The 19,993-nt window shown below is 43.1% G+C and overlaps 1 protein-coding gene across 1 annotated transcript in view; it reads right to left on the bottom strand.

The window, feature by feature from the left end:
* The window catches only part of LOC135823645 (uncharacterized), a 119,078-nt gene that overhangs the window by 22,581 nt on the left and 76,504 nt on the right, over nucleotides 1-19,993 (bottom strand). Inside the window, exons 98-112 of the mRNA XM_065336493.1 lie at nucleotides 18,261-18,377; nucleotides 17,004-17,120; nucleotides 16,203-16,319; nucleotides 15,563-15,679; nucleotides 14,958-15,074; nucleotides 12,039-12,155; nucleotides 10,807-10,923; nucleotides 9,203-9,319; nucleotides 8,026-8,142; nucleotides 6,357-6,473; nucleotides 4,728-4,844; nucleotides 3,467-3,583; nucleotides 2,586-2,702; nucleotides 1,868-1,984; nucleotides 194-307 (exon numbers count right to left, since the gene is read on the bottom strand). Of these exons, the coding sequence (XP_065192565.1) occupies nucleotides 194-307; nucleotides 1,868-1,984; nucleotides 2,586-2,702; nucleotides 3,467-3,583; nucleotides 4,728-4,844; nucleotides 6,357-6,473; nucleotides 8,026-8,142; nucleotides 9,203-9,319; nucleotides 10,807-10,923; nucleotides 12,039-12,155; nucleotides 14,958-15,074; nucleotides 15,563-15,679; nucleotides 16,203-16,319; nucleotides 17,004-17,120; nucleotides 18,261-18,377 (1,752 nt within the window). The remainder of the gene's footprint in view (nucleotides 1-193; nucleotides 308-1,867; nucleotides 1,985-2,585; nucleotides 2,703-3,466; nucleotides 3,584-4,727; nucleotides 4,845-6,356; nucleotides 6,474-8,025; nucleotides 8,143-9,202; nucleotides 9,320-10,806; nucleotides 10,924-12,038; nucleotides 12,156-14,957; nucleotides 15,075-15,562; nucleotides 15,680-16,202; nucleotides 16,320-17,003; nucleotides 17,121-18,260; nucleotides 18,378-19,993) is intronic.

Consider the following 19,993-nt stretch of genomic DNA (forward strand, 5'->3'; position numbering starts at 1 on the left):
GAGTTCTCACCGAACAAGATCAGGACAACAAACAAGTCAGTATGGCAGTATACCTTGTTCACAGAAATCTCCACTCAGTCCTTGTGAGCAAAGGCATATGAATGAACAGAAAAATTTGAATTCAGGTCTAAACAAGGCCATTACGTTTGTTACACAAGTTCAGGACAACAAACAAGCTAGTGCAGAAGTGTACCTTGTTCGCATAAATCGCCACTTAGTCCTTGTGAGCAAATACATATGAATGAACCAGCTGTATTCATGCATGGCTGATCGAAGAAGCAAGGCGACGGGGCACATTCATTGATATCTAAAAGGAAAAGGACAAGGTGCCATACCACACAAGGGTCAGTAAACACTCTCCCCATCGCTGTCGTGTTAGCTTTCCTACTTGAAAGAAAGCCAAATATGCCTATGGCGAGCCAAGAACCATCAATTGATGTTTGCTGGGCGTATATGAGTAGTCCAGGAAATAGCCAACATGGAAACAAGAGCCTCAAGAGATGAGCAAGGCCGGTGCCATTTATCGCAGTGGTAAAGCTCTAATAGGGATTGACTAGTCTCTAATCTAGAATTGTAATATTGCCTGACATCCCCCCCCCCCCCCCAGCCCCTTACGGCCACTTCAAAAACGGAACACTGTTCGAAAAAATCGGACAGTTTGGCAGCAGTGGGAATGCCAAGTGCCAAGTGAAATCACTACAGGTCAATTTTATACAGCGCATTGCTTTACAAGCTGTATATCTTTTGCAAGCAGAATCTGTAGCTGAGCCAGCCAGATACAATGTAGAATAGCATAGAGCTAGCGGCTCATCCCCCCCCCCCCCAGAGGCTGAAATCGGGCTTAGGGTAATGCCTGCTAATGGTCGAACTTGTAGATGACCTGGGGCTGTACAATCTCTGAGAAGCTGGCTCCGGGCCGGTACTTACCACCGGCATTTATCATGGTTTAAGGACGTATCCATTTCGTGACAAGTATTTGGAAAAACCTCCAAAAGTTGGGCACTGTCCGGAAAATCAGACGGCTTGGCAGTACTGGGAATGCCAAGTGCCTCTATGCCATCACAACAGATCAATTTTATACAGCGCATTTTGATTTACTGCAAATCAACAAAACATGCGGTGTTTTGAAACTCGGGTAGTGAGCCAATAATAAATGTAGAAAAGAAAAAGGACATATGGAAACGAGTTAAGAGTAACTCTCCACCACTGTAACTAGATACTATATGCAGACAGAAAGTGCAACAACTAGGCACAAACTGACAGAGTACTGGGACATTCGACGTCCTGACACCTAGCTTCAACACATCTCCGTAGCGCTAACCGACAGCCTTCCAACTCGGAAGGTTCAAGGTTATGGAGAGACTAAAGAGGGGAAGGTAAGTGCAACAAAAATGAGCACGAGCTACAGTCCCAACGGAACAAAGAATGTCGATTGTTACTAGAAGATGATGAGACCAGCAGGATACTTGCCAAAGCGGTCTAACTACAATTCGAAGCAGCAAAGCACTCGTTTCCATATTAATTTTATTATCGGCTATTTTCGTCCTGCTTGTATTTGGCCGAAATTTGTTGCGGACGAAATTTAGTTTTGCAAGGTTCAGTGTGACAGTGTATACAGGCGGCAGCGATACAGGTCGAAAATATGTTGTGACCCAAAAGGAGTTTAGCCGGCCCTAGGGGGCCAAACGTTGAATGGGCAGAACATTTGTAGACTTACAGTATCTCACTCGTTGCTCATTCTTCATACGATTTGGCTTAACCTAAGACTAGACAAGCTTGCTTGGTGATGGGAACGCGAAAAAGCTTATAAAAATAATGATTTATAAGAAGAAAAGAGGACCACCGGAGTACAATAATGATTACTTACCATTGCACGTAAAGCCATCACCAGAGAATCCTTGGTTGCAAGCACATGTGAATGAGCCAATGCTATTTGTACAGTTAGCATTGGCATCGCATGGTGATGCACTACATTCATCAATATCTACAGGTAGAACACACACACACACAAAGAGAAATTCATTGCAAAGAACAATAGCCATTATGGAGTGATTCTAAATCCTCATACTTCCACCAATAGAGATTCTGTGAGAATACAGACTGAGGTATTGAACTGCTTAAATATATGAAAGAGCTGCTTGTTGCTCTAGTACAGGAACCGAAAATGAATCATTGAAAGTGATACCATTGAGGTTAAAGCTAAAATTTTGAAGCAGGTTTAGCTGTACATGTTAATTGAGTGAATGAATGAAAAAATACCCATTCTCACTCCATATATACTGACATACAGAGTGACATCACCAATTGCAAATGCACACAACCCGAAGGGTGGTTGGTCGAAGCCAGATGGGACGGGTGAGAAATACTACTACATGTAACTGTTATACTGACCCGGGCCTGTGCTTATCCCTGGCATTTATCCTGTTTTTAGGACGTATGCTTTTTCTGACCAGTATTCGGATAAGCCTTTAAAAATCAAACTCTGTCCGAAAAATTGGACATCTTGCCAGCACTGGGAATGCCAAAGTGCCTCTTCATGTATACCATCACCACAGATCAATTTTTTACAGCACATTATTACTTACCAGCGCACGTAAAGCCATCACCAGAGAATCCTTGGTTGCAAGCACATGTGAATGAGCCAATGTTATTTGTACAGTTAGCATTGGCATCGCATGGTGATGTACTGCATTCATTAATATCTACAGGTAGAACACACACATACACACACACACACACACACACACACACACACACACACACACACACACACACACACACACACACACACATATACACACACACACACACACACATACATACATACAAAGAGAAATTCATTGCAAAGCACTATAGCCTATATGGAGTTATTCTAAATCCTCATACTTCCACCAATAACCGTTAGACGTGCTGTGAAGATACACAGGACTGAAGTAATGACCTGCTATCACACTATGTACAGCCTGTTATCTCAGTTGTATGCAGCCTGAAAGCATGTAAACACTGACCCTGCATGTATTACTTCTCTACACTAGTGTGTGCAGTATGCTCACAAGGTGAAGTGTGGCAACTAGAGAAAATAGGTATATAGTTGACTCCACTTAGAACAAACTAGCATATAGCGGATTTCGTGATATAGCGAACAATTGACCATGTCCCAGTTTGAACCCACAGTGCAAGAGCATTTCCGTGATAACAAAATTTGGCTATGAACTTATTCCCCTGGCGCTACATGTATGGTGTTCGTTATATCTGGTGTAGACTGTCGTTGATTGAATTTCAGGATTTCTGCGTGGCTAAGTATGGACCCCCGGCATTTTTAGCTGTTTTTCAGACAACTGTTTTCAGAAAAGCCTTCATAAATGTGACATTGCCCGAAAAATTGGACTGCTAAGGCAGCCGCAGAAATGCCAAGTTCCTGGATATCATCACCAATATTAAGTTTATACAGCGCATAAAAACTTACCATTGCACGTAAAACCATCCCCAGAGAATCCCGTGTTGCAAGCACATGTGAATGAGCCAATGCTATTTGTACAGTTAGCATTGGCATCGCATGGTGATGTACTGCATTCATTGATATCTATAGGCAGAACACACACACACACACACACACACACACACACACACACACACACACACACACGCACAAAGAGAAATTCATCACAAAGCACTATAGCCATTATCATGAGTACATCAAGCAGAGTGTGCAACTGTGCATAAGTTATCAGATCTGAAAACAGTGCAGTTTGTGCACTACGTCACCCTGATGATGTCAGCCAAGCCGCGATTTGCGTACAGCACAAATGTTCGTGTTTCACCGCCCCGGAAATCAGCCAAGTTTGCATGATGATGATGATGATGATGATGACGTCCTGTTTTAGGATATCGGTGTTTTTGTGTGACTGCATGACAATGTGTACATCCGCTGACAAGAAAACTCACCCGGCTATCCGTATCAAAAAACCGAAATCAGGACCAACTCAGTGACCTGCACCACCGTGACTGATTACACAACTTTTCACCGTACCTGTGGCTTACCATGCCGTCAGAAATGACGTACTGCACGGATTATACTCCCACAGGAACCATCCCGAGTTGCACACTCTGGTTTATGTACTCTTGCCATTATGGAGTTGATTTTATATCCTCATACTTCCACCAATAGAGGTTCCGTGAGAATTCGGACTGAAATAATGAAATGCTAAAATTTACACAAATTGAAGGGTAGTAGGCCGGAGCGAGATGCAGCCAGGGAAAAACAATTTTACTTCATTGTACTAATTGTAGGCTAATCTTGTACACCTTCGCTAGAGTTCCTCACCCCTGAACTGTTCTATTCCTCCAGTAAGGCCTGCTCTACTAACTGTGTATCTTTTGCACGCTGAATATGTAGCTGAGCCAGCCAGATACAATGTAGAATAGCATAGAGCTAGAAGTTCACCCCCCCCCCCCCAAGAGGCTGAAATTGGGCTTAGGGTAATGTCTACTAATGGTCTGCCCTATAGATGACCTGGGGCTGTACCGTCTATCAGGAGCTGGTTCCGGGCCGGTACTTACCCCTGGCATTTATCCTGTTTCTAGGACGTATCCTTTTTCTGATGAACATTCAGAAAAGCCTTCAAACACTGTTCCTCATTCTTCATACGATTTGGCTTAAGCTAAGACTAGCCAAGCTTGCTTGGTGATATGAACGCGAAAAGCTTGTAGCAATAATGGCCACTTACCATTGCACATAAAACCATCTCCAGAGAATCCTGTGTTGCAAGCACATGTGAATGAGCCAATGCTATTTGTACAGTTAGCATTTGTATCGCATGGTGATGCACTGCATTCATCAATATCTACAGGCAGAACACACACACATACACACACACACACACATACACACACACACACATACATACACACACACACACGCACACACACACACACACACACACACACACACACACATATATACAAAGAGAAATTCATTGCAAAGCACTATAGCCATTGTGGATTGATTCTAAATCCTCATACTTCCACCAATAGAGGTTCTGTGATAATTCAGACTGAAGTATTTACCTGCTTACTTGGTCCGCGTCAGCAATATTGTCGCTTATCTTTCAGCTTTGTTTTATGTCACCAATGCTCACTTGGCAGCCAATTTCATTCCAATTTTGGTTAGTAAATTAGTTTACTAGTACCTCAAAGGTCTAGCTAGATTTCGAGTGGATTTCGAGAGCAACGGGTGGGTGATTCTGATTGATACCACGCCGCATCAAAATACCGGTAGATTATCTTGTCACACTGCGCAGGCGAGAGCAGCATGACGCACAAGAACGTAATTGGCTACTCGGCATCAGTTCTATCTTGGAAAACGGCCGAGATCACTCACTTTGGGGATTGCTGGCCAAGCTGAGATCGCAGTTTCCTCAACCCCAGCTCAACGCTTGGAGTATCCAGCGCATCGTGGATATTTGCAACTACATATACTGTTCCCGTCGTCGTTCAAAATAAAATCTTGCAAAGAATGGCGACTGATTTGAATCACGCAGGTAGTCGTGCTGCCCACGCGAAGTCCTATAGAAAAGGCGACCATCACGATCGAATTCCCTTTAGAAAATAGCCAGGCAGTGGATAGGAAGAGAGATGAGCTTGCGAAAGCGAGAGAGGGGCACCTGAGCAAAATATATTTGTGACTAGCGCGAGAGCAGCGACGAGGAGGATCAAACAAGTTTGAACCCTTCCTTGGACAATAAATTCCTCGCCGCTAGTTGTCATTCTATACCTCACCTTCCATTGTACCAAGTTTTATCACCTCAAGTACACACGTTGTTGTCCAACGTCTAAGTTCAAATTGTTGAAAGATAAGCGACAATATTGATGCCGCGGACCAAATAAATTTATTAAAGAGCTGCTCGTTGCTTTAGCACAAGAAGCGAAACTGGGATTATTGGAAGTGATACCATTGAGGTTAGAGCTGAAATTTAGGATCAGTTTTAGCAGTAAATGTAGATTGATTAAATGAATGAATGAATGAAAGAATACCCATTCTCGCTCCATATTTACTGACAAACAGAGTGACATTTACACCAATCCCAAATACACACAAATTGAAGGGTGGCTGCTCGAAGCCAGATGGGACTGGTGAGAAATAATACTACATGTATACTGACCTGGGCCTATAGTTACCGTGGCATTTATCCTGCTTTCCGACGTATCCTTTCTCTGACCAGTACTCGGAAGTACTCGGAAAATCCTTTAAAAATCGGACTCTGTCCGAAAAATTGGACATCTTGCCAGCACTGGGAATGAGTCTCTACATGTATACCATCACCACAGATCAATTTTTACAGCGAATTATTACTTACCAGCGCACGTAAAGCCATCACCAGAGAATCCTGTGTTGCAAGCACATGTGAATGAGCCAATGCTATTTGTACAGTTAGCATTGGCATCGCATGGTGATGCACTGCATTCGTCAATATCTATAGGCAGAACACACACACACACACACACACACACACACACACACACACACACACACACAAAACACACACACACACACACACACACACACACACACACACACAAAGGGAAATTCATTGCAAAGCACTATAGCCATTGTGGAGTGATTCTAAATACTCATACTTCTACCAATAGAGGTTCTGTGAGAATACAGACTGAAATATTGGACAGCTAAAAATTACAAGAAGCCAGACAATATCATACTGTCACAGTAACATTATTAGAAGTGATACCATTGAGATTAGACCTGAAACCTAAATTGCTGAAGCAGATATAGCTGAACACGTTGATTGAGAGTGTCATGACCCGGATCAGACTCGTCGTGAAAGCGACCATGCATTGAGTTTAGCAGCCAAAAGCTGGGCTCCGAAATATTCTAGAGTTCTGTAAGAACCATGATTAGTCCGACGAAGGATTTGGCACTTTCGTTAGTTGAGCAATCATGGCTTATAACTTGTGGCCTAGAGTCGCAAAGTGTTGTCGTACGTCGGCAACACCTTCAGTACAAGTCGTCAGCATTGTACTCACTACACTGTTGAGCTTGAGGGGGCCACGCTTAGTCCTGCAAGGGAGCTGATACCCTTGTTAGTTGAGCAAGAGTGGCGCCTCTTCTCGTGTTGTAAGATGCAAAGGGTCGACAGTACTTCGCGTACTCTAGACCCCAGGCCCGTTGGAGGGAACACGGCATTGCCTTCTGCTGCTATGTTTGGGGGAAGAGCCCATATTGGGTGAAGCCACAAGAGCGACACAGCTACGCTTTCCGCCTGCTGCAATGCATCCCAGCCACCGGATCGCGGACCAAGATCATGCCAGCATTTGGAGATCACTGATATTCACATTTGGGTGAGCGAGCTCCCCGTATTGATTGATCTTTGTACTATATTCTAGTTTGGCTGATTGCATATATTGCACCACTGTTTGAAATATAGAAATAATCCTTACGCATTCTTGCCGCTGTACACTTTTGATCACATAATGTAGCATATATAAGGAGCTGTTTTGCTAACATTCATCCTCGATTCTCGGGGAGCTCACTACTCCTTCGATTCACGCTCGATTCTGAGAGAGTCACTCCGACTCTCTCCTGCTTGGGTCTTTTGACTCTTCACGCTTGATCTTCGATCTAGCATTGCAATGGTTGAATAAACACTGTTCAAGTGCAATTAGAAACCTGTCGTTCTGTGTGAGCTAGCTAACTTGGATGGCGACTCTATTGGTTGTCTAACTGGGGAGCCACTAGACTGACCTAAGCCAAGTCATCAAAACCCGCCAAAGCGCGGCCATGACAAGTGAATGAATGACTACCTATTCTCACTCTACATATAGAAGACAATGTTACTCCCTAATCAGGGATTAAACGAAAGGACAACATGTTACGAGTTTTAACTAACTGTCCACCAACGTGACCAGATCATAATTATACAGTCAGCGAGTGCGACAAAAAGGCACAAACTGCCAAGTTCCTGAATACCATCACTACAGATCAATTTTATACAGTGCATTATTACTTACCAGCGCACGTAAAGCCATCACCAGAGAATCCTGTGTTGCAAGCACATGTGAATGAGCCAATGCTATTTGTACAGTTGGCATTTGTATCGCATGGTGATGCACTGCATTCATCAATATCTACAGGCAGAACACACACAAAAAGGGAAATTCATTGCAAAGCACTCTAGCCATTATGAAGTGATTCTAAATCCTCATACTTCCACCAATAGAGGTTCTGTGAAAATATTCACACACTGAAATAATGACAGGCTGAAGTGTACTAAAGAGCTGCTTGTTGTTCTAGTGCAGAAAGCCAGACACTATCTAAAGATTATTGGAAGTGATACCATTGAGATTAAAGCTGAAATGTTGAAGCAGGTTTAGCTGTGCAAGTTGATTCAAATTGAGTGGATGAATGAATGAAAGAATACCCATTCTCACTCCACATATATGTATACTGGCGTACAGAGAGCCGTAAACAATTGCAACAGTACACAAGTAGAAGGGTAGTTGGCCGCAGCCAGATGTGACCGCCGAGAAATACAATTGCACTTCAGGGCCAGCGCCACTGGTGAGGCGGGTACGGTCATGGCCGTATCAATTTTTACCAATTGTAGGCTAATCGTGTACACCCTCGCTAGAGTCCCTCACTCCTGAACTGTTCTTTTCCTCCCTCCTACTAGCTGTACATCTTTTGCAAGCTAAATCTGTAGCTTAGCCAGCCAGATATAAAAGTTACAATGTAGAATAGCACAGAGCTAGAGGTTCATCGGCCCAAGAGGCTGACATTGGGCATAGGGCAATGTCTACTAATGATCGATCCTGTAGATGACCTGGGCCCGTACCATCTCTCACTCTCAGTAGCTGGTTCCGGGCCGGTACTAACCCAGGCATTTAACCTGTTTTTCGGACGTATCCTTTTTCTGACAAGTATTCGGAAATGCCTTCAAAAGTTGGAGAAAGTCGAAGTCAGATGTGATCGGCGAGAAAAACAACTATGCTGACCCGGGAAGGTACGTACCCCGGGTTTTTATCCTGTGTTTCTGACCAGTATTTTTTTGACCAGTTCTCGGAAAAGCCTTCACATATCGGACTCTGTCCGAAAAATTGGACATCTTGCCATCACTGGGAATGCCAGATTGCTTCTACATGTATACCATCACCACAGATCAATTTTTTACAGCACATTATTACTTACCAGCGCACGTAAAGCCATCCCCAGAGAATCCTGTGTTGCAAGCACATGTGAATGAGCCAATGCTATTTGTACAGTTAGCATTGGCATCGCATGGTGATGCACTGCATTCATCAATATCTACAGGCAGAACACACACACATACACACACACACACACATACACACACACACACACACACACACACAAAGGGAAATTCATTGCAAAGCACTATAGCCATTGTGGAGTGATTCTAAATACTCATACTTCCATCAATAGAGGTTCTGTGAGAATACAGACTGAAATATCGGCGAGCTAAAATTTACCTGCATGGTGCTCTAAGGAGGGAAGCCAGACAATATCGAAATAAAATTATTGAAAGTGATACCATAGAGGTTAGATCTGAGAACTAAAGTGTTGAAGAAGATTTAGGTGAACACGTTGATTGAGTGAAAGAATGACTACCTATTCTCACTCTACATATATAAAGACTACCGTATTTCCTCGATTAATGGACCATGCTCGAATAATAGACCATGCTCAAATAGTAGAACCTCCTAGAGGCCTCACGGAAAAATAGTAGACCATGCCCGAATAAGAGACTCGATCTCTTATTTGAGCTCATCGCTTTGCGTATGCGCACTAAGAAAGCACGTGGTGGATCAAAAAAGGACGCGACTTTAGGTTGCGCAACTACAATTTTTGTAGTGGCTAGTGCTTTCTTTCATTATTTGAGCACGGCCCACTATATTTTCATCGGCACATCGCTGGAAATGGTGGATTTTTCACACGTCATAATATAGAACTTCTATATTATGACGTGTTAAAAATCCACCATTTCCAGCGATGTGCCGATGAAAATATAGTGGACCGTGCTCAAATAATGGACCATGCCCAAATAAGAGACCGGGGTCCAACCCTCTTCAAAAAACAAAAGACCAGGTCTATTAATCGAGGAAATACGGTATTCTACTCCGTAATCCAAAAATTGTCACTGATATTTCCAGATATGTTCTCTCTCCCCCTCTCCCCTTATGCCCCGTTTCCTGTGCAGCAGTTTACAAAGTATGATGTGTGGAAGATGCTGTTGAAGTACCAGGACGTCATATCGCAATATTGTACAGCCTGTTATCTTGTATGCAGCCTGAAAGCATGTAAACGTTGACCCTGCATGTATTACTTCTCTACACTATTAGGTGCAGTATGCTCACAAAGTGAAGTGTGGCAACTAGAGAAAATAGGTATATAGTCGACTTCACTTAGAACAAACTCGCATATAGCGGATTTTGTGATATAGCGTACAGTTGTCCATGTCCCAGTTTGAACCCACAGTGCAAGTGCAATTCTGTTATAACAAAATTAGGCTATAAAGAACTTATTCTCCTGGCACTACATGTATGGTGTTCGTTATATCAGGAGCTGACTGTAGTTCATTGAATTTCAGGATTACTGCGGGGGGATAAGTATGGACCCCTGGCATTTTAGCTGTTTTCAGAAACCTGTTTTCAGAAAAGCCTACATAAGAAGTATGTGACATTGCCCAAAAAATTGGACAGTTTGGCAGCAGTGGGAATGCAAAGTGCCCGGATACCATCACCACCGATCAATTACAGCACATTTATATTTACCAGCGCACGTAAGGCCATCACCAGAGAATCCTGTGTTGCAAGCACATGTGAATGAGCCAATGCTATTTGTACAGTTAGCATTGGTATCGCATGGTGATGTACTGCATTCATCAATATCTATAGGCAGAATACACACACACACACACACAGAAATTCATTGCAAAGCACTGTAGCCATTATGGAGTGAATCTAAATACTCATACTTCTACCAATAGAGGTGCTACTGTGAGAATACAGACTGAAATAATGACCTGGTAAAATTTACTAAAGAGCAGCTTATTATTTTTAGTACACAAATTGAAGGGTAGGTGGCTGGAGCGAGATGCGGCCAGGGAAATAAAATATTACTTCAGGGTACTACCATAAAGTCCCGCCAGAGCGCCCCACCATCTCGTCCTTTTGTGGTCGTACTGTGGAGGTGATCTCCTGGCTGTAGGTCATACGACACGAACCTTGTACACATATTACATATTATGCAGTCAATCCGTACTCAATTTACCTTGTTGTTGTTGTTGTTGTTGTTGTTGTTGTTTGGCTTTATTTACCTTCAAGCGGATACGAGCTCCACACAAAAACCTACCAAGTGGGACCTTAGTATACCAAGGGTCTCACGTCGTACAGGCCGTACAAAATTCGTTGCAATCTGCCATACGATTTTCCTTTCCCTTTCTGTAAAATCAAGGTGGGGCGCTCTTGCAAGACGGAGCGCTCTGGCGGTAGTTTACAGTAATTTTAGGCTAATCTTGTACACCCTTGCTAGAGTTCCTCACTCCTGAATTGTTCTATTCCTCCAGTAAGGCCTGCTCTACTAACTGTATATCTTTTGCATGCTGAATATGTAGCTGAGCCAGCCAGATACAATGTAGAATAGCATAGAGCTAGAGGCTCATCCATCCAAGAGGCTGAATGCACTTACCCCTGGCATTTATCCTGTTTTTAGGACGTATCCATTTTCTGACCAGAATTCGTTAAAGCCTTCCAAAACTCGACACTGTCCTGAAAATCGGATGGCTTGGCACTACTGCGAATGCCAAGTGCCTCTATACCATCACCACAGATCAATTTTATACAGCGCATTATTACTTACCCCTCTCATTCCTCATTCTTCATACGATTTGGCTGAAGCTAAAACCAGCCAAGCTTGCTTGGTGATAGGAACGCGAAAAAGCTTATAAAAATAATGATTTATAAGAAGAAAAGAGGACAAACCAAGCACAATAATGATTACTTACCATTGCACGTGAAGCCATCACCAGAGAATCCTTGGTTGCAAGCACATGTGAATGAGCCAATGCTATTGGTACAGTTAGCATTGGTATCGCATGGTGATGCACTGCATTCATCAATATCTACAGGCAGAACACACACACACCCAAAGAGAAATTCATTGAAAAGCACTATAGCCATTATGAAGTGATTCTAAATCCTCATACTTCCACCAATAGAGGTTCTGTGACAATTCAGACTGAAGTATTTACCTGCTTAAATTTATTAGTAGTAGTAGGAAGTGTGAGTTACGAAGTCTGAAGAAAATGTTGAACGGCCTCTGCTGGGATGACGACTACACCATAGCTCAGTGGTTAGAGCATCGCTGGCTACAAGCGAGGGTTCCTGGTTCGAGTCCTGGTGGTGACAGTCAATATTTTCTTCAGACTTTTCCCGTTTGTCTCTTTCCCTCAAACCAGTCAGTAGTAGTAGTAGTATTCTTTTATTTTCCATCGGAAACCTCAACAGTGATGAACACAACTCTTAAGAGCGCCGATAACAGAGTAGAGGGGTGTGGGGTGAGAAAAAATAATAATAATAAGAGATATTTAAACTAAACTTAACTGATACTTGGAACAATAAAGCAGCATTAAGCAGTAAACACAGGTTTACAATACAAGCGATGCAGATCAATGAGGCGGTTTGCTGAAAAGAAGATCAAAATACTTCTGTCTTTAAGCCTTTGTGTACGAACTGTACAACAGGGGATCGAAACTTTTCAAAATTTCAATCGCTCGTAACTCAGTCATTCCTGGGTTATATCCGAAAACTAAAATATGTAGGTCAAAGAGAAAACTCCCAGCTGTCCATTGAAGCTATCGCTGAAGCGCTCCGATGTGTGGTTCCAGAGTTACGAAGCTCGAAAGTCGAATCGCGGCAAATGTCGCTCAATAGCCGCTCGGGCAAATTTGAATGAGGGATTTCCCCATCATTCTGGGCATGCAGTGACGTAGAATTACGGTAGAAACACGTTCAAAATGGTAAACGGACTCATGGCAGTTTGTGAATATTTTTGGAAGTACAGTCAAACCTCGTTAGGACGAACACTGATAAGGCGAACTTTCCATTAGTACGAACTAAGGCCAATCCTATGGTTGGCCAGGCATCAATTCAAGTCAAAATTATTCGTTTACGACGAACTTCTGTACAGCGAACTTTCACGAAGACGAACTATTTTCAAGTGTGATTTGAACAAAGTCAGTGTGGTCATGTACATGTAGTACGAACTTTCGGTCCACGAGCGTGCGCGTGCGCTGGCTGCCTTTTTTCTTCTTCTTTTTTTCAATAGTCTAGGTCATATTGTACGTACAGTGCAAATTGTTTTCAAGCGTGTTTTGAACAAATCAATCAGTGCGTTGTACGAACTTTCGACACAGTCGTGATTCATTGCACTGTGTCATTGTACTTACCTGTTTCTGGCTTATGCTAAGAATAACATGCTTCCCATGTACCACAGCATGCACCTTCACGTAAATACAATCCATCTGATATGCATATCGATTTTTTGTCAGATCTGGATAAGAAGAACTCCCGATAAGACAAACAAATTCGTTCAGACCCTTGAAGTTCGTCCTAACGAGGTGTGACTGTAGCATTAGTTGTTACGAGCATGGAGAGCGAAATGGCTGATGCAAGACGACTTCTGTCGGAATATTGGCATTGCAGCTAAGACGCTGGGCTGTAGCGCTGGCGTTTTGACCTTCATGGTGGCAAGCGTGGGCTCAATGTGTTCCTCTTGCGACAAGCTTTCCAGGAAGGCCAAGATTGAAAAAATCGTCAAAAGGAGACTAAAGTTATGACCCGGATAATTATAGAATTTGAGGTGAGTCGAGATCAAATTCAGTCTGTGTACAATTTTTCAGTACATAAAGGGTTAAGCATGGTCCTAATGGGATAAGGCAAGAATTAAAGAGATGTTTTTAAAAACGAATTTAAACTAGGAACACAGTAAACACAGTTATACAATACAGGCGATGCAGATCAATGAGGGCGTTGCTGAAAAGAAGATCAAAATACTTCTGAAAAGACGCTGCGTCTTTTAGCATGGTCTGAAGGTGCTTAGCAAATGTAGTGCGGTGCTGGGTGCGCCACTCCACAGGCAAATAATTAAAGAACAGTGCAGCACGATTTGAAAAGGAATTGACACCGTCAGTCGTCCGGAATTTAGATATTGCAATAGCAGCATTAAAAGAGCTTCTTGTTGTCCTAGGGCCGGTTGAAACTTGAGGGAAAAGGACCGTCAGATTTGGGACAGGGAAACGACATGATTAACATGGATAAATTTAGCAATGCTACGAATAAGGTAATGTTCAAACGGATCAATCGATAATCAAGCTAACAGCGGCATGACGTTTCGAGCCACAAGCAGCATTATTAAAGAGCTGCTCATTGCTCAAGCACAGGCAGCGAAACTGGGATTATTGGCAGTGATACCAATGAGGTTAGAGCTGAAATGCTGAATCAGGTTTCACAGCAAATGTAGATTGATTGAATGAATGAATGAATGAATGAATGAATACTCATTATCTCTCCATATGTACTGACATACAGAGAGACATTTACACCAATTGCCAATGCGCACAAATTGAAGGGTGGTTGGTCGAAGGCAGATGTGACTAGTGAAAAATACTTCTACATGTATTCTGACCCGGGCCTATATTTACCCTGGCATTTATCCTATATTTACCCTGGCATTTATCCTATATTTACCCTGGCATTTATCCTGTTTTCCGACGTATCCATTGTCTGACCAGTATTCGGAAAAGCCTTCAAAAATCGGACTCTGTCCAAAACATTGGACATCTTGCCAGCACTGGGAATGCCAAAGTGCCTCTTCATGTATACCATCACCACAGATCAATTTTATACAGTGCATTATTACTTACCAGCGCACGTAAAGCCATCTCCAGAGAATCCTGTGTTGCAAGCACATGTGAATGAGCCAATGCTATTGGTACAGTTAGCATTGGCATTGCATGGTGATGTACTGCATTCATCAATATCTACAGGCAGAATACACACACATATACATACACATACACACACAAAGAGAAATTCATTATAAAGCACTCTAGCCATTATGGAGTGATTTTAAATACTCATACTTCTACCAATAGAGGCTCTGTGAGAATACAGACTGAAATAATGATCTGCTAAAAATTACAGTTAGCCAGACAATGTCTAAGTAACATTATTAGAAGTGATGCCATTGAGGTTAGACCTGAGACCTGAAGTACTGAAGCAGATTTAGCTGAACACGTTGATTGAGTGAATAAATGAATACTTATTTTCTCACTCTATAAAATAGACTATTTTACTCCCTATTCAGGGATTAAAGGAACGGACAAAATGTTATGAGTTTTGACAAACTGTCCACCAACATCACCAGATCATAATTATACAGTCAGCGAGTGCGACAAAAAGGCACAAACTGCCAAGTGCCTGGATACCATCACCACAGATCAATTTTATACAACGCATTATTGCTTACCAGCGCACGTGAAGCCATCACCAGAGAATCCTGTGTTGCAAGCACATGTGAATGAGCCAATGCTATTTGTACAGTTAGCATTGGCATCGCATGGTGATGTACTGCATTCATCAATATCTACAGGCAGAACACACACATATACACCAAGAGAAATTCATTGCAAAGCACTATAGCCATTATGGAGTGAGCTAGAGGTTCATCGTCCCAAGAGGCTGACATTGGGCATAGGGCAATGTCTACTAATGATCGATCCTGTAGATGACTTGGGCCCGTACCATCTCTCACTCTCCGTAGCTGGTTCCGGGCCGGTACTAACCCAGGCATTTAACCTGTTTTTCGGACGTATCCTTTTTCTGACAAGTATTCGGAAATGCCTTCAAAAGTTGGAGAAAGTCGAAGTCAGATATGATCGGCGAGAAAAACAACTATGCTGACCCGGGCAGGTACGTACCCCGGGTTTTTATTGTGTTTCTGACCAGTTTTTTGTGACCAGTATTTTTTTGACCAGTTCTCGGAAAAGCCTTCACATATCGGACTGGGTCCGAAAAATTGGACATCTTGCCAGCACTGGGAATGCCAGATTGCTTCTACATGTATACCATCACCACAGATCAATTTTTTACAGCACATTATTACTTACCAGCGCACGTAAAGCCATCACCAGAGAATCCTGTGTTGCAAGCACATGTGAATGAGCCAATGCTATTTGTACAGTTAGCATTGGCATCGCATGGTGATGTACTGCATTCATTGATATCTATAGGCAGAATACACGCAAAAAGGGAAATTCAAATTCATTGAAAAGCACTATAGCCATTATGGAGTGATTCTAAATACTCATACTTCCATCAATAGAGGTTCTGTGAGAATACAGACTGAAATATTGGACAGCTAAAATTTACCTGCTTGGTGCTCTAGTGAGGGAAGCCAGACAATATCAAAATAAAATTATTGAAAGTGATACCATAGAGGTTAGATCTGAGACGTCAAGTGTTGAAGAAGATTTAGGTGAACACGTTGATCGAGTGAAAGAATGACTACCTATTCTACTCCGTAATCAAACAATTGTATTATCTCCTGATATTTCCAGATATGCCCCCCCCCCTTACACCCTGTTTCCTGTGCAGCAGTTTACAAAGTATGACGTGTGGAAGATGCTGTTGAAGTACCAGGACGTCATATCATAATATGTACAGCCTGTTATCTTGTATGCAGCCTGAAAGCATTAAACATTGACTCCGAATGTATTACTTCTCTGCACCCGTATGTGCAGTATGCTCACAAGGTGAAGTGTGGCAACTAGAGAAAATAGGTATATAGTTGACTCCACTTAGGACAAACTCGCATATAGCGGATTTTGTGATATAGCGAACAATTGTCCATGTCCCAGTTTGAACCCACAGTGCAAGTGCATTTCCGTAATAACAAAATTTTTATTTACCAGCGCACGTAAGGCCATCACCAGAGAATCCTTGGTTGCAAGCACATGTGAATGAGCCAATGCTATTTGTACAGTTAGCATTGGCATTGCATGGTGATGCACTGCATTCATCAATATCTACAGGCAGAACACACATACATACATACAAAGAGAACTTCATTGCAAAGCAATATAGCCATTATGGAGTGATTCTAAATACTCATACTTCCACCAATAGAGGTTCTGTGAGAATGCAGACTTAAATAATGACCTGGTAAAATTTACTAAAGAGCAGCTTATTATTTTTAGTACACAAATTGAAGGGTAGTTGTCTGGAGCGAGATGCGGCAAGGGAAATAAAATACTACTTCAGGGTACTACCGTAAAGTACCGCCAGAGCGCCCCACCATCTCGTCCTTTTGTGGTCGTACTGTGGAGGTGATCTCCTGGCTGTAGGTCATACGACACGAACCTTGTACACATATTACATGTTATGCAGTCAATCCGTACTCAATTTACCTTCAAGCGGATACGAGCTCCACACAAAAACCTACCAAGTGTGACCTTAGTGTACCAAGGGTCTCACGTCGTACAGGCCCTACAAAATTCGTTGCACTCTGCCATACGATTTTCCTTTCCCTGGCTGTAAAATCAAGGTGGGGCGCTCTCGCGAGACTGGGTGATCTGGCGGTACTTTACGGTAATTGTAGGCTAATCTTGTACACCCTCGCTAGAGTTCCTCACTCCTGAACTGTTCTATTCCTCCAGTAAGGCCTGCTCTACTAACTGTGTATCTTTTGCACGCTGAATCTGGAGCTGAGCCAGCCAGATACAATGTAAAATAGCATAGAGCTCGTGGTTCATCCTTCTAAGAGGCGGAATTTGGGCATAGGGTATGCCTACTAATGGTTGCCCCTGCGGATGACCTGGGGCTGTACCAGCCATCAGGAGCTGGCTCTGGGCCTCCACTTACCCCTGTTTTTAGGATGTATCCATTTTCTCACCAGTACTCGGTAAAGCCTTCAAAAAACTGGACACTGTCCGGAAAATCGGATGGCTTGGCAGCACTGGGAATGCCAAGTGCCTCTATACCATCACCGGAGGCCAATTTTATACAGTGCATTATTACTCACCCCTCTCATTCCTCATTCTTCATATGATTTGGCTTAAGCTTAGACCAGCCAAGCTTGCTTGGTGATGTGAATGCGGAAAGGCTTAAAACAATAATGATTTATAAGAAGAAAAGAGGACCACCCGGGTACAATAATGATTACTTACCAGCGCACGTAAAGCCATCACCAGAGAATCCTGTGTTGCAAGCACATGTGAATGAGCCAATGCTATTGGTACAGTTAGCATTGGTATCGCATGGTGATGTACTGCATTCATTAATATCTACAGGCAGAACACACACACACACACACACACACACACACACACACACACACATACACACACACACGCACACACACACACACACACAGACACACAGACACACAGACACACACACACACACTTGTATTTGTTGCTCACTGCCAAAACTGGTCACGTGGGTCTCCCCGGGAGAGGGGAGAGAGACTCAAAAGGAGTCTTGGAAAGATGACTCAATTGGCTATTGAACCGCCCAACGGCCGACATCCCCTGAAATCCCCGAAACTCTGGGTGGACTTGAAAACGATCCCACTTATGGGCTCACCACACCTCAGTAAGTGGGTGAGGACAAGGTGCAGAAAAAGGATTGACGGCATCAGGGTATCCGTCCCGGGATCCAACTGCAGTTACCCCTGCCCCCAGTGAAGGTAATACTTGCTACTAGGGTGGGTGGCCAAATCAGAGTGGATCTGATACAAGCTTCACTAGCACCATGATTACACAAGAGTTAATCTAGCCAGAAGTAGCCCATGGTTAACAGGTATGTATACTTCAAATAGAAAGTATATGAACCCTGAAACCAACAAAGGTGGCACACACACACACACACACACACACACACACACACACACACACACAGAAATTCATTGCAAAGCACTATAGCCATTATGGAGTGATTCTAAATACTCATACTTCCACCAATAGAGGTTCTGTGAGAATGCAGACTGAAGTATTGACCTGCTTAAATTTATGAAAGTGCTGCTTATAGCTCTAGCACACAAAGCAAAACTGGGATTATTGGAAGAGATATCATAGAGGATAGAGCTGAAATGTTGAAGAAGTTTTAGCTGAACATGTTGATTGAGGGAATGAATGAAAGGATACCCATTCTCACTCTATATGTACTGACATACAGAGTGACATCACCAATTGCCAAAGCACACAACCTGAAGGGTGGCTGGTCGAAGGCAGATGTGACCGGTGAGATATACTACTACATACTTACTCCGTATACAAAAACATCGTGACTCTTTTTGGCAGGCTGCACACAGCTCTGGAATTTTTCCGTTTGACTTGGAATAACACTCGTGGCATTGTTTAACCTGTTTGGGAGCTATATACAAAGAAAAAAAAAGCAACTCAGATGAATGAGATTGAGTTTATTCAGAGTTTTCGTCGCTCGTGTCATTGTCACCTGACGACGCTGACTCCGCATCGCCAACAGTTGCTGCTTCCGCTCGCATTTCATTCAGCTTCTTGTCAGCGGCAGTGATGATCCTACGCGGCACACTGGCTATGTCCTCTTCATCCCCAGAGCTGCGTACGAATTGGTGTCGACTATTCAGGCGTTCCAGCCCGCAACCTCCACTATTCTGTGAAACGATCTGCACAAGCACATCCACACGCTTCGCATTTTCTCGGCAGGATACTCCTCCCAGCATTCTACAACGGCTTTGAGGAGGTCCCTTCGCGACAAAGGAGACGTCTGACTGGTGAGAGGCAAAGAAAGCCAGATCGTCGAAATTCCGATCCGGAGTCTGGGCTGGCTGCACCACGACTGAAATGTTTTATATTGCCGTGCGCGAGCGGAACAAGCGACCATGCACCGTAAGTAGACCTACGAGTGTGGCCATCTTCAG

This window comes from Sycon ciliatum, chromosome 8 (assembly GCF_964019385.1).
Source record: "Sycon ciliatum chromosome 8, ocSycCili1.1, whole genome shotgun sequence".
NCBI lineage: Eukaryota > Metazoa > Porifera > Calcarea > Leucosolenida > Sycettidae > Sycon > Sycon ciliatum.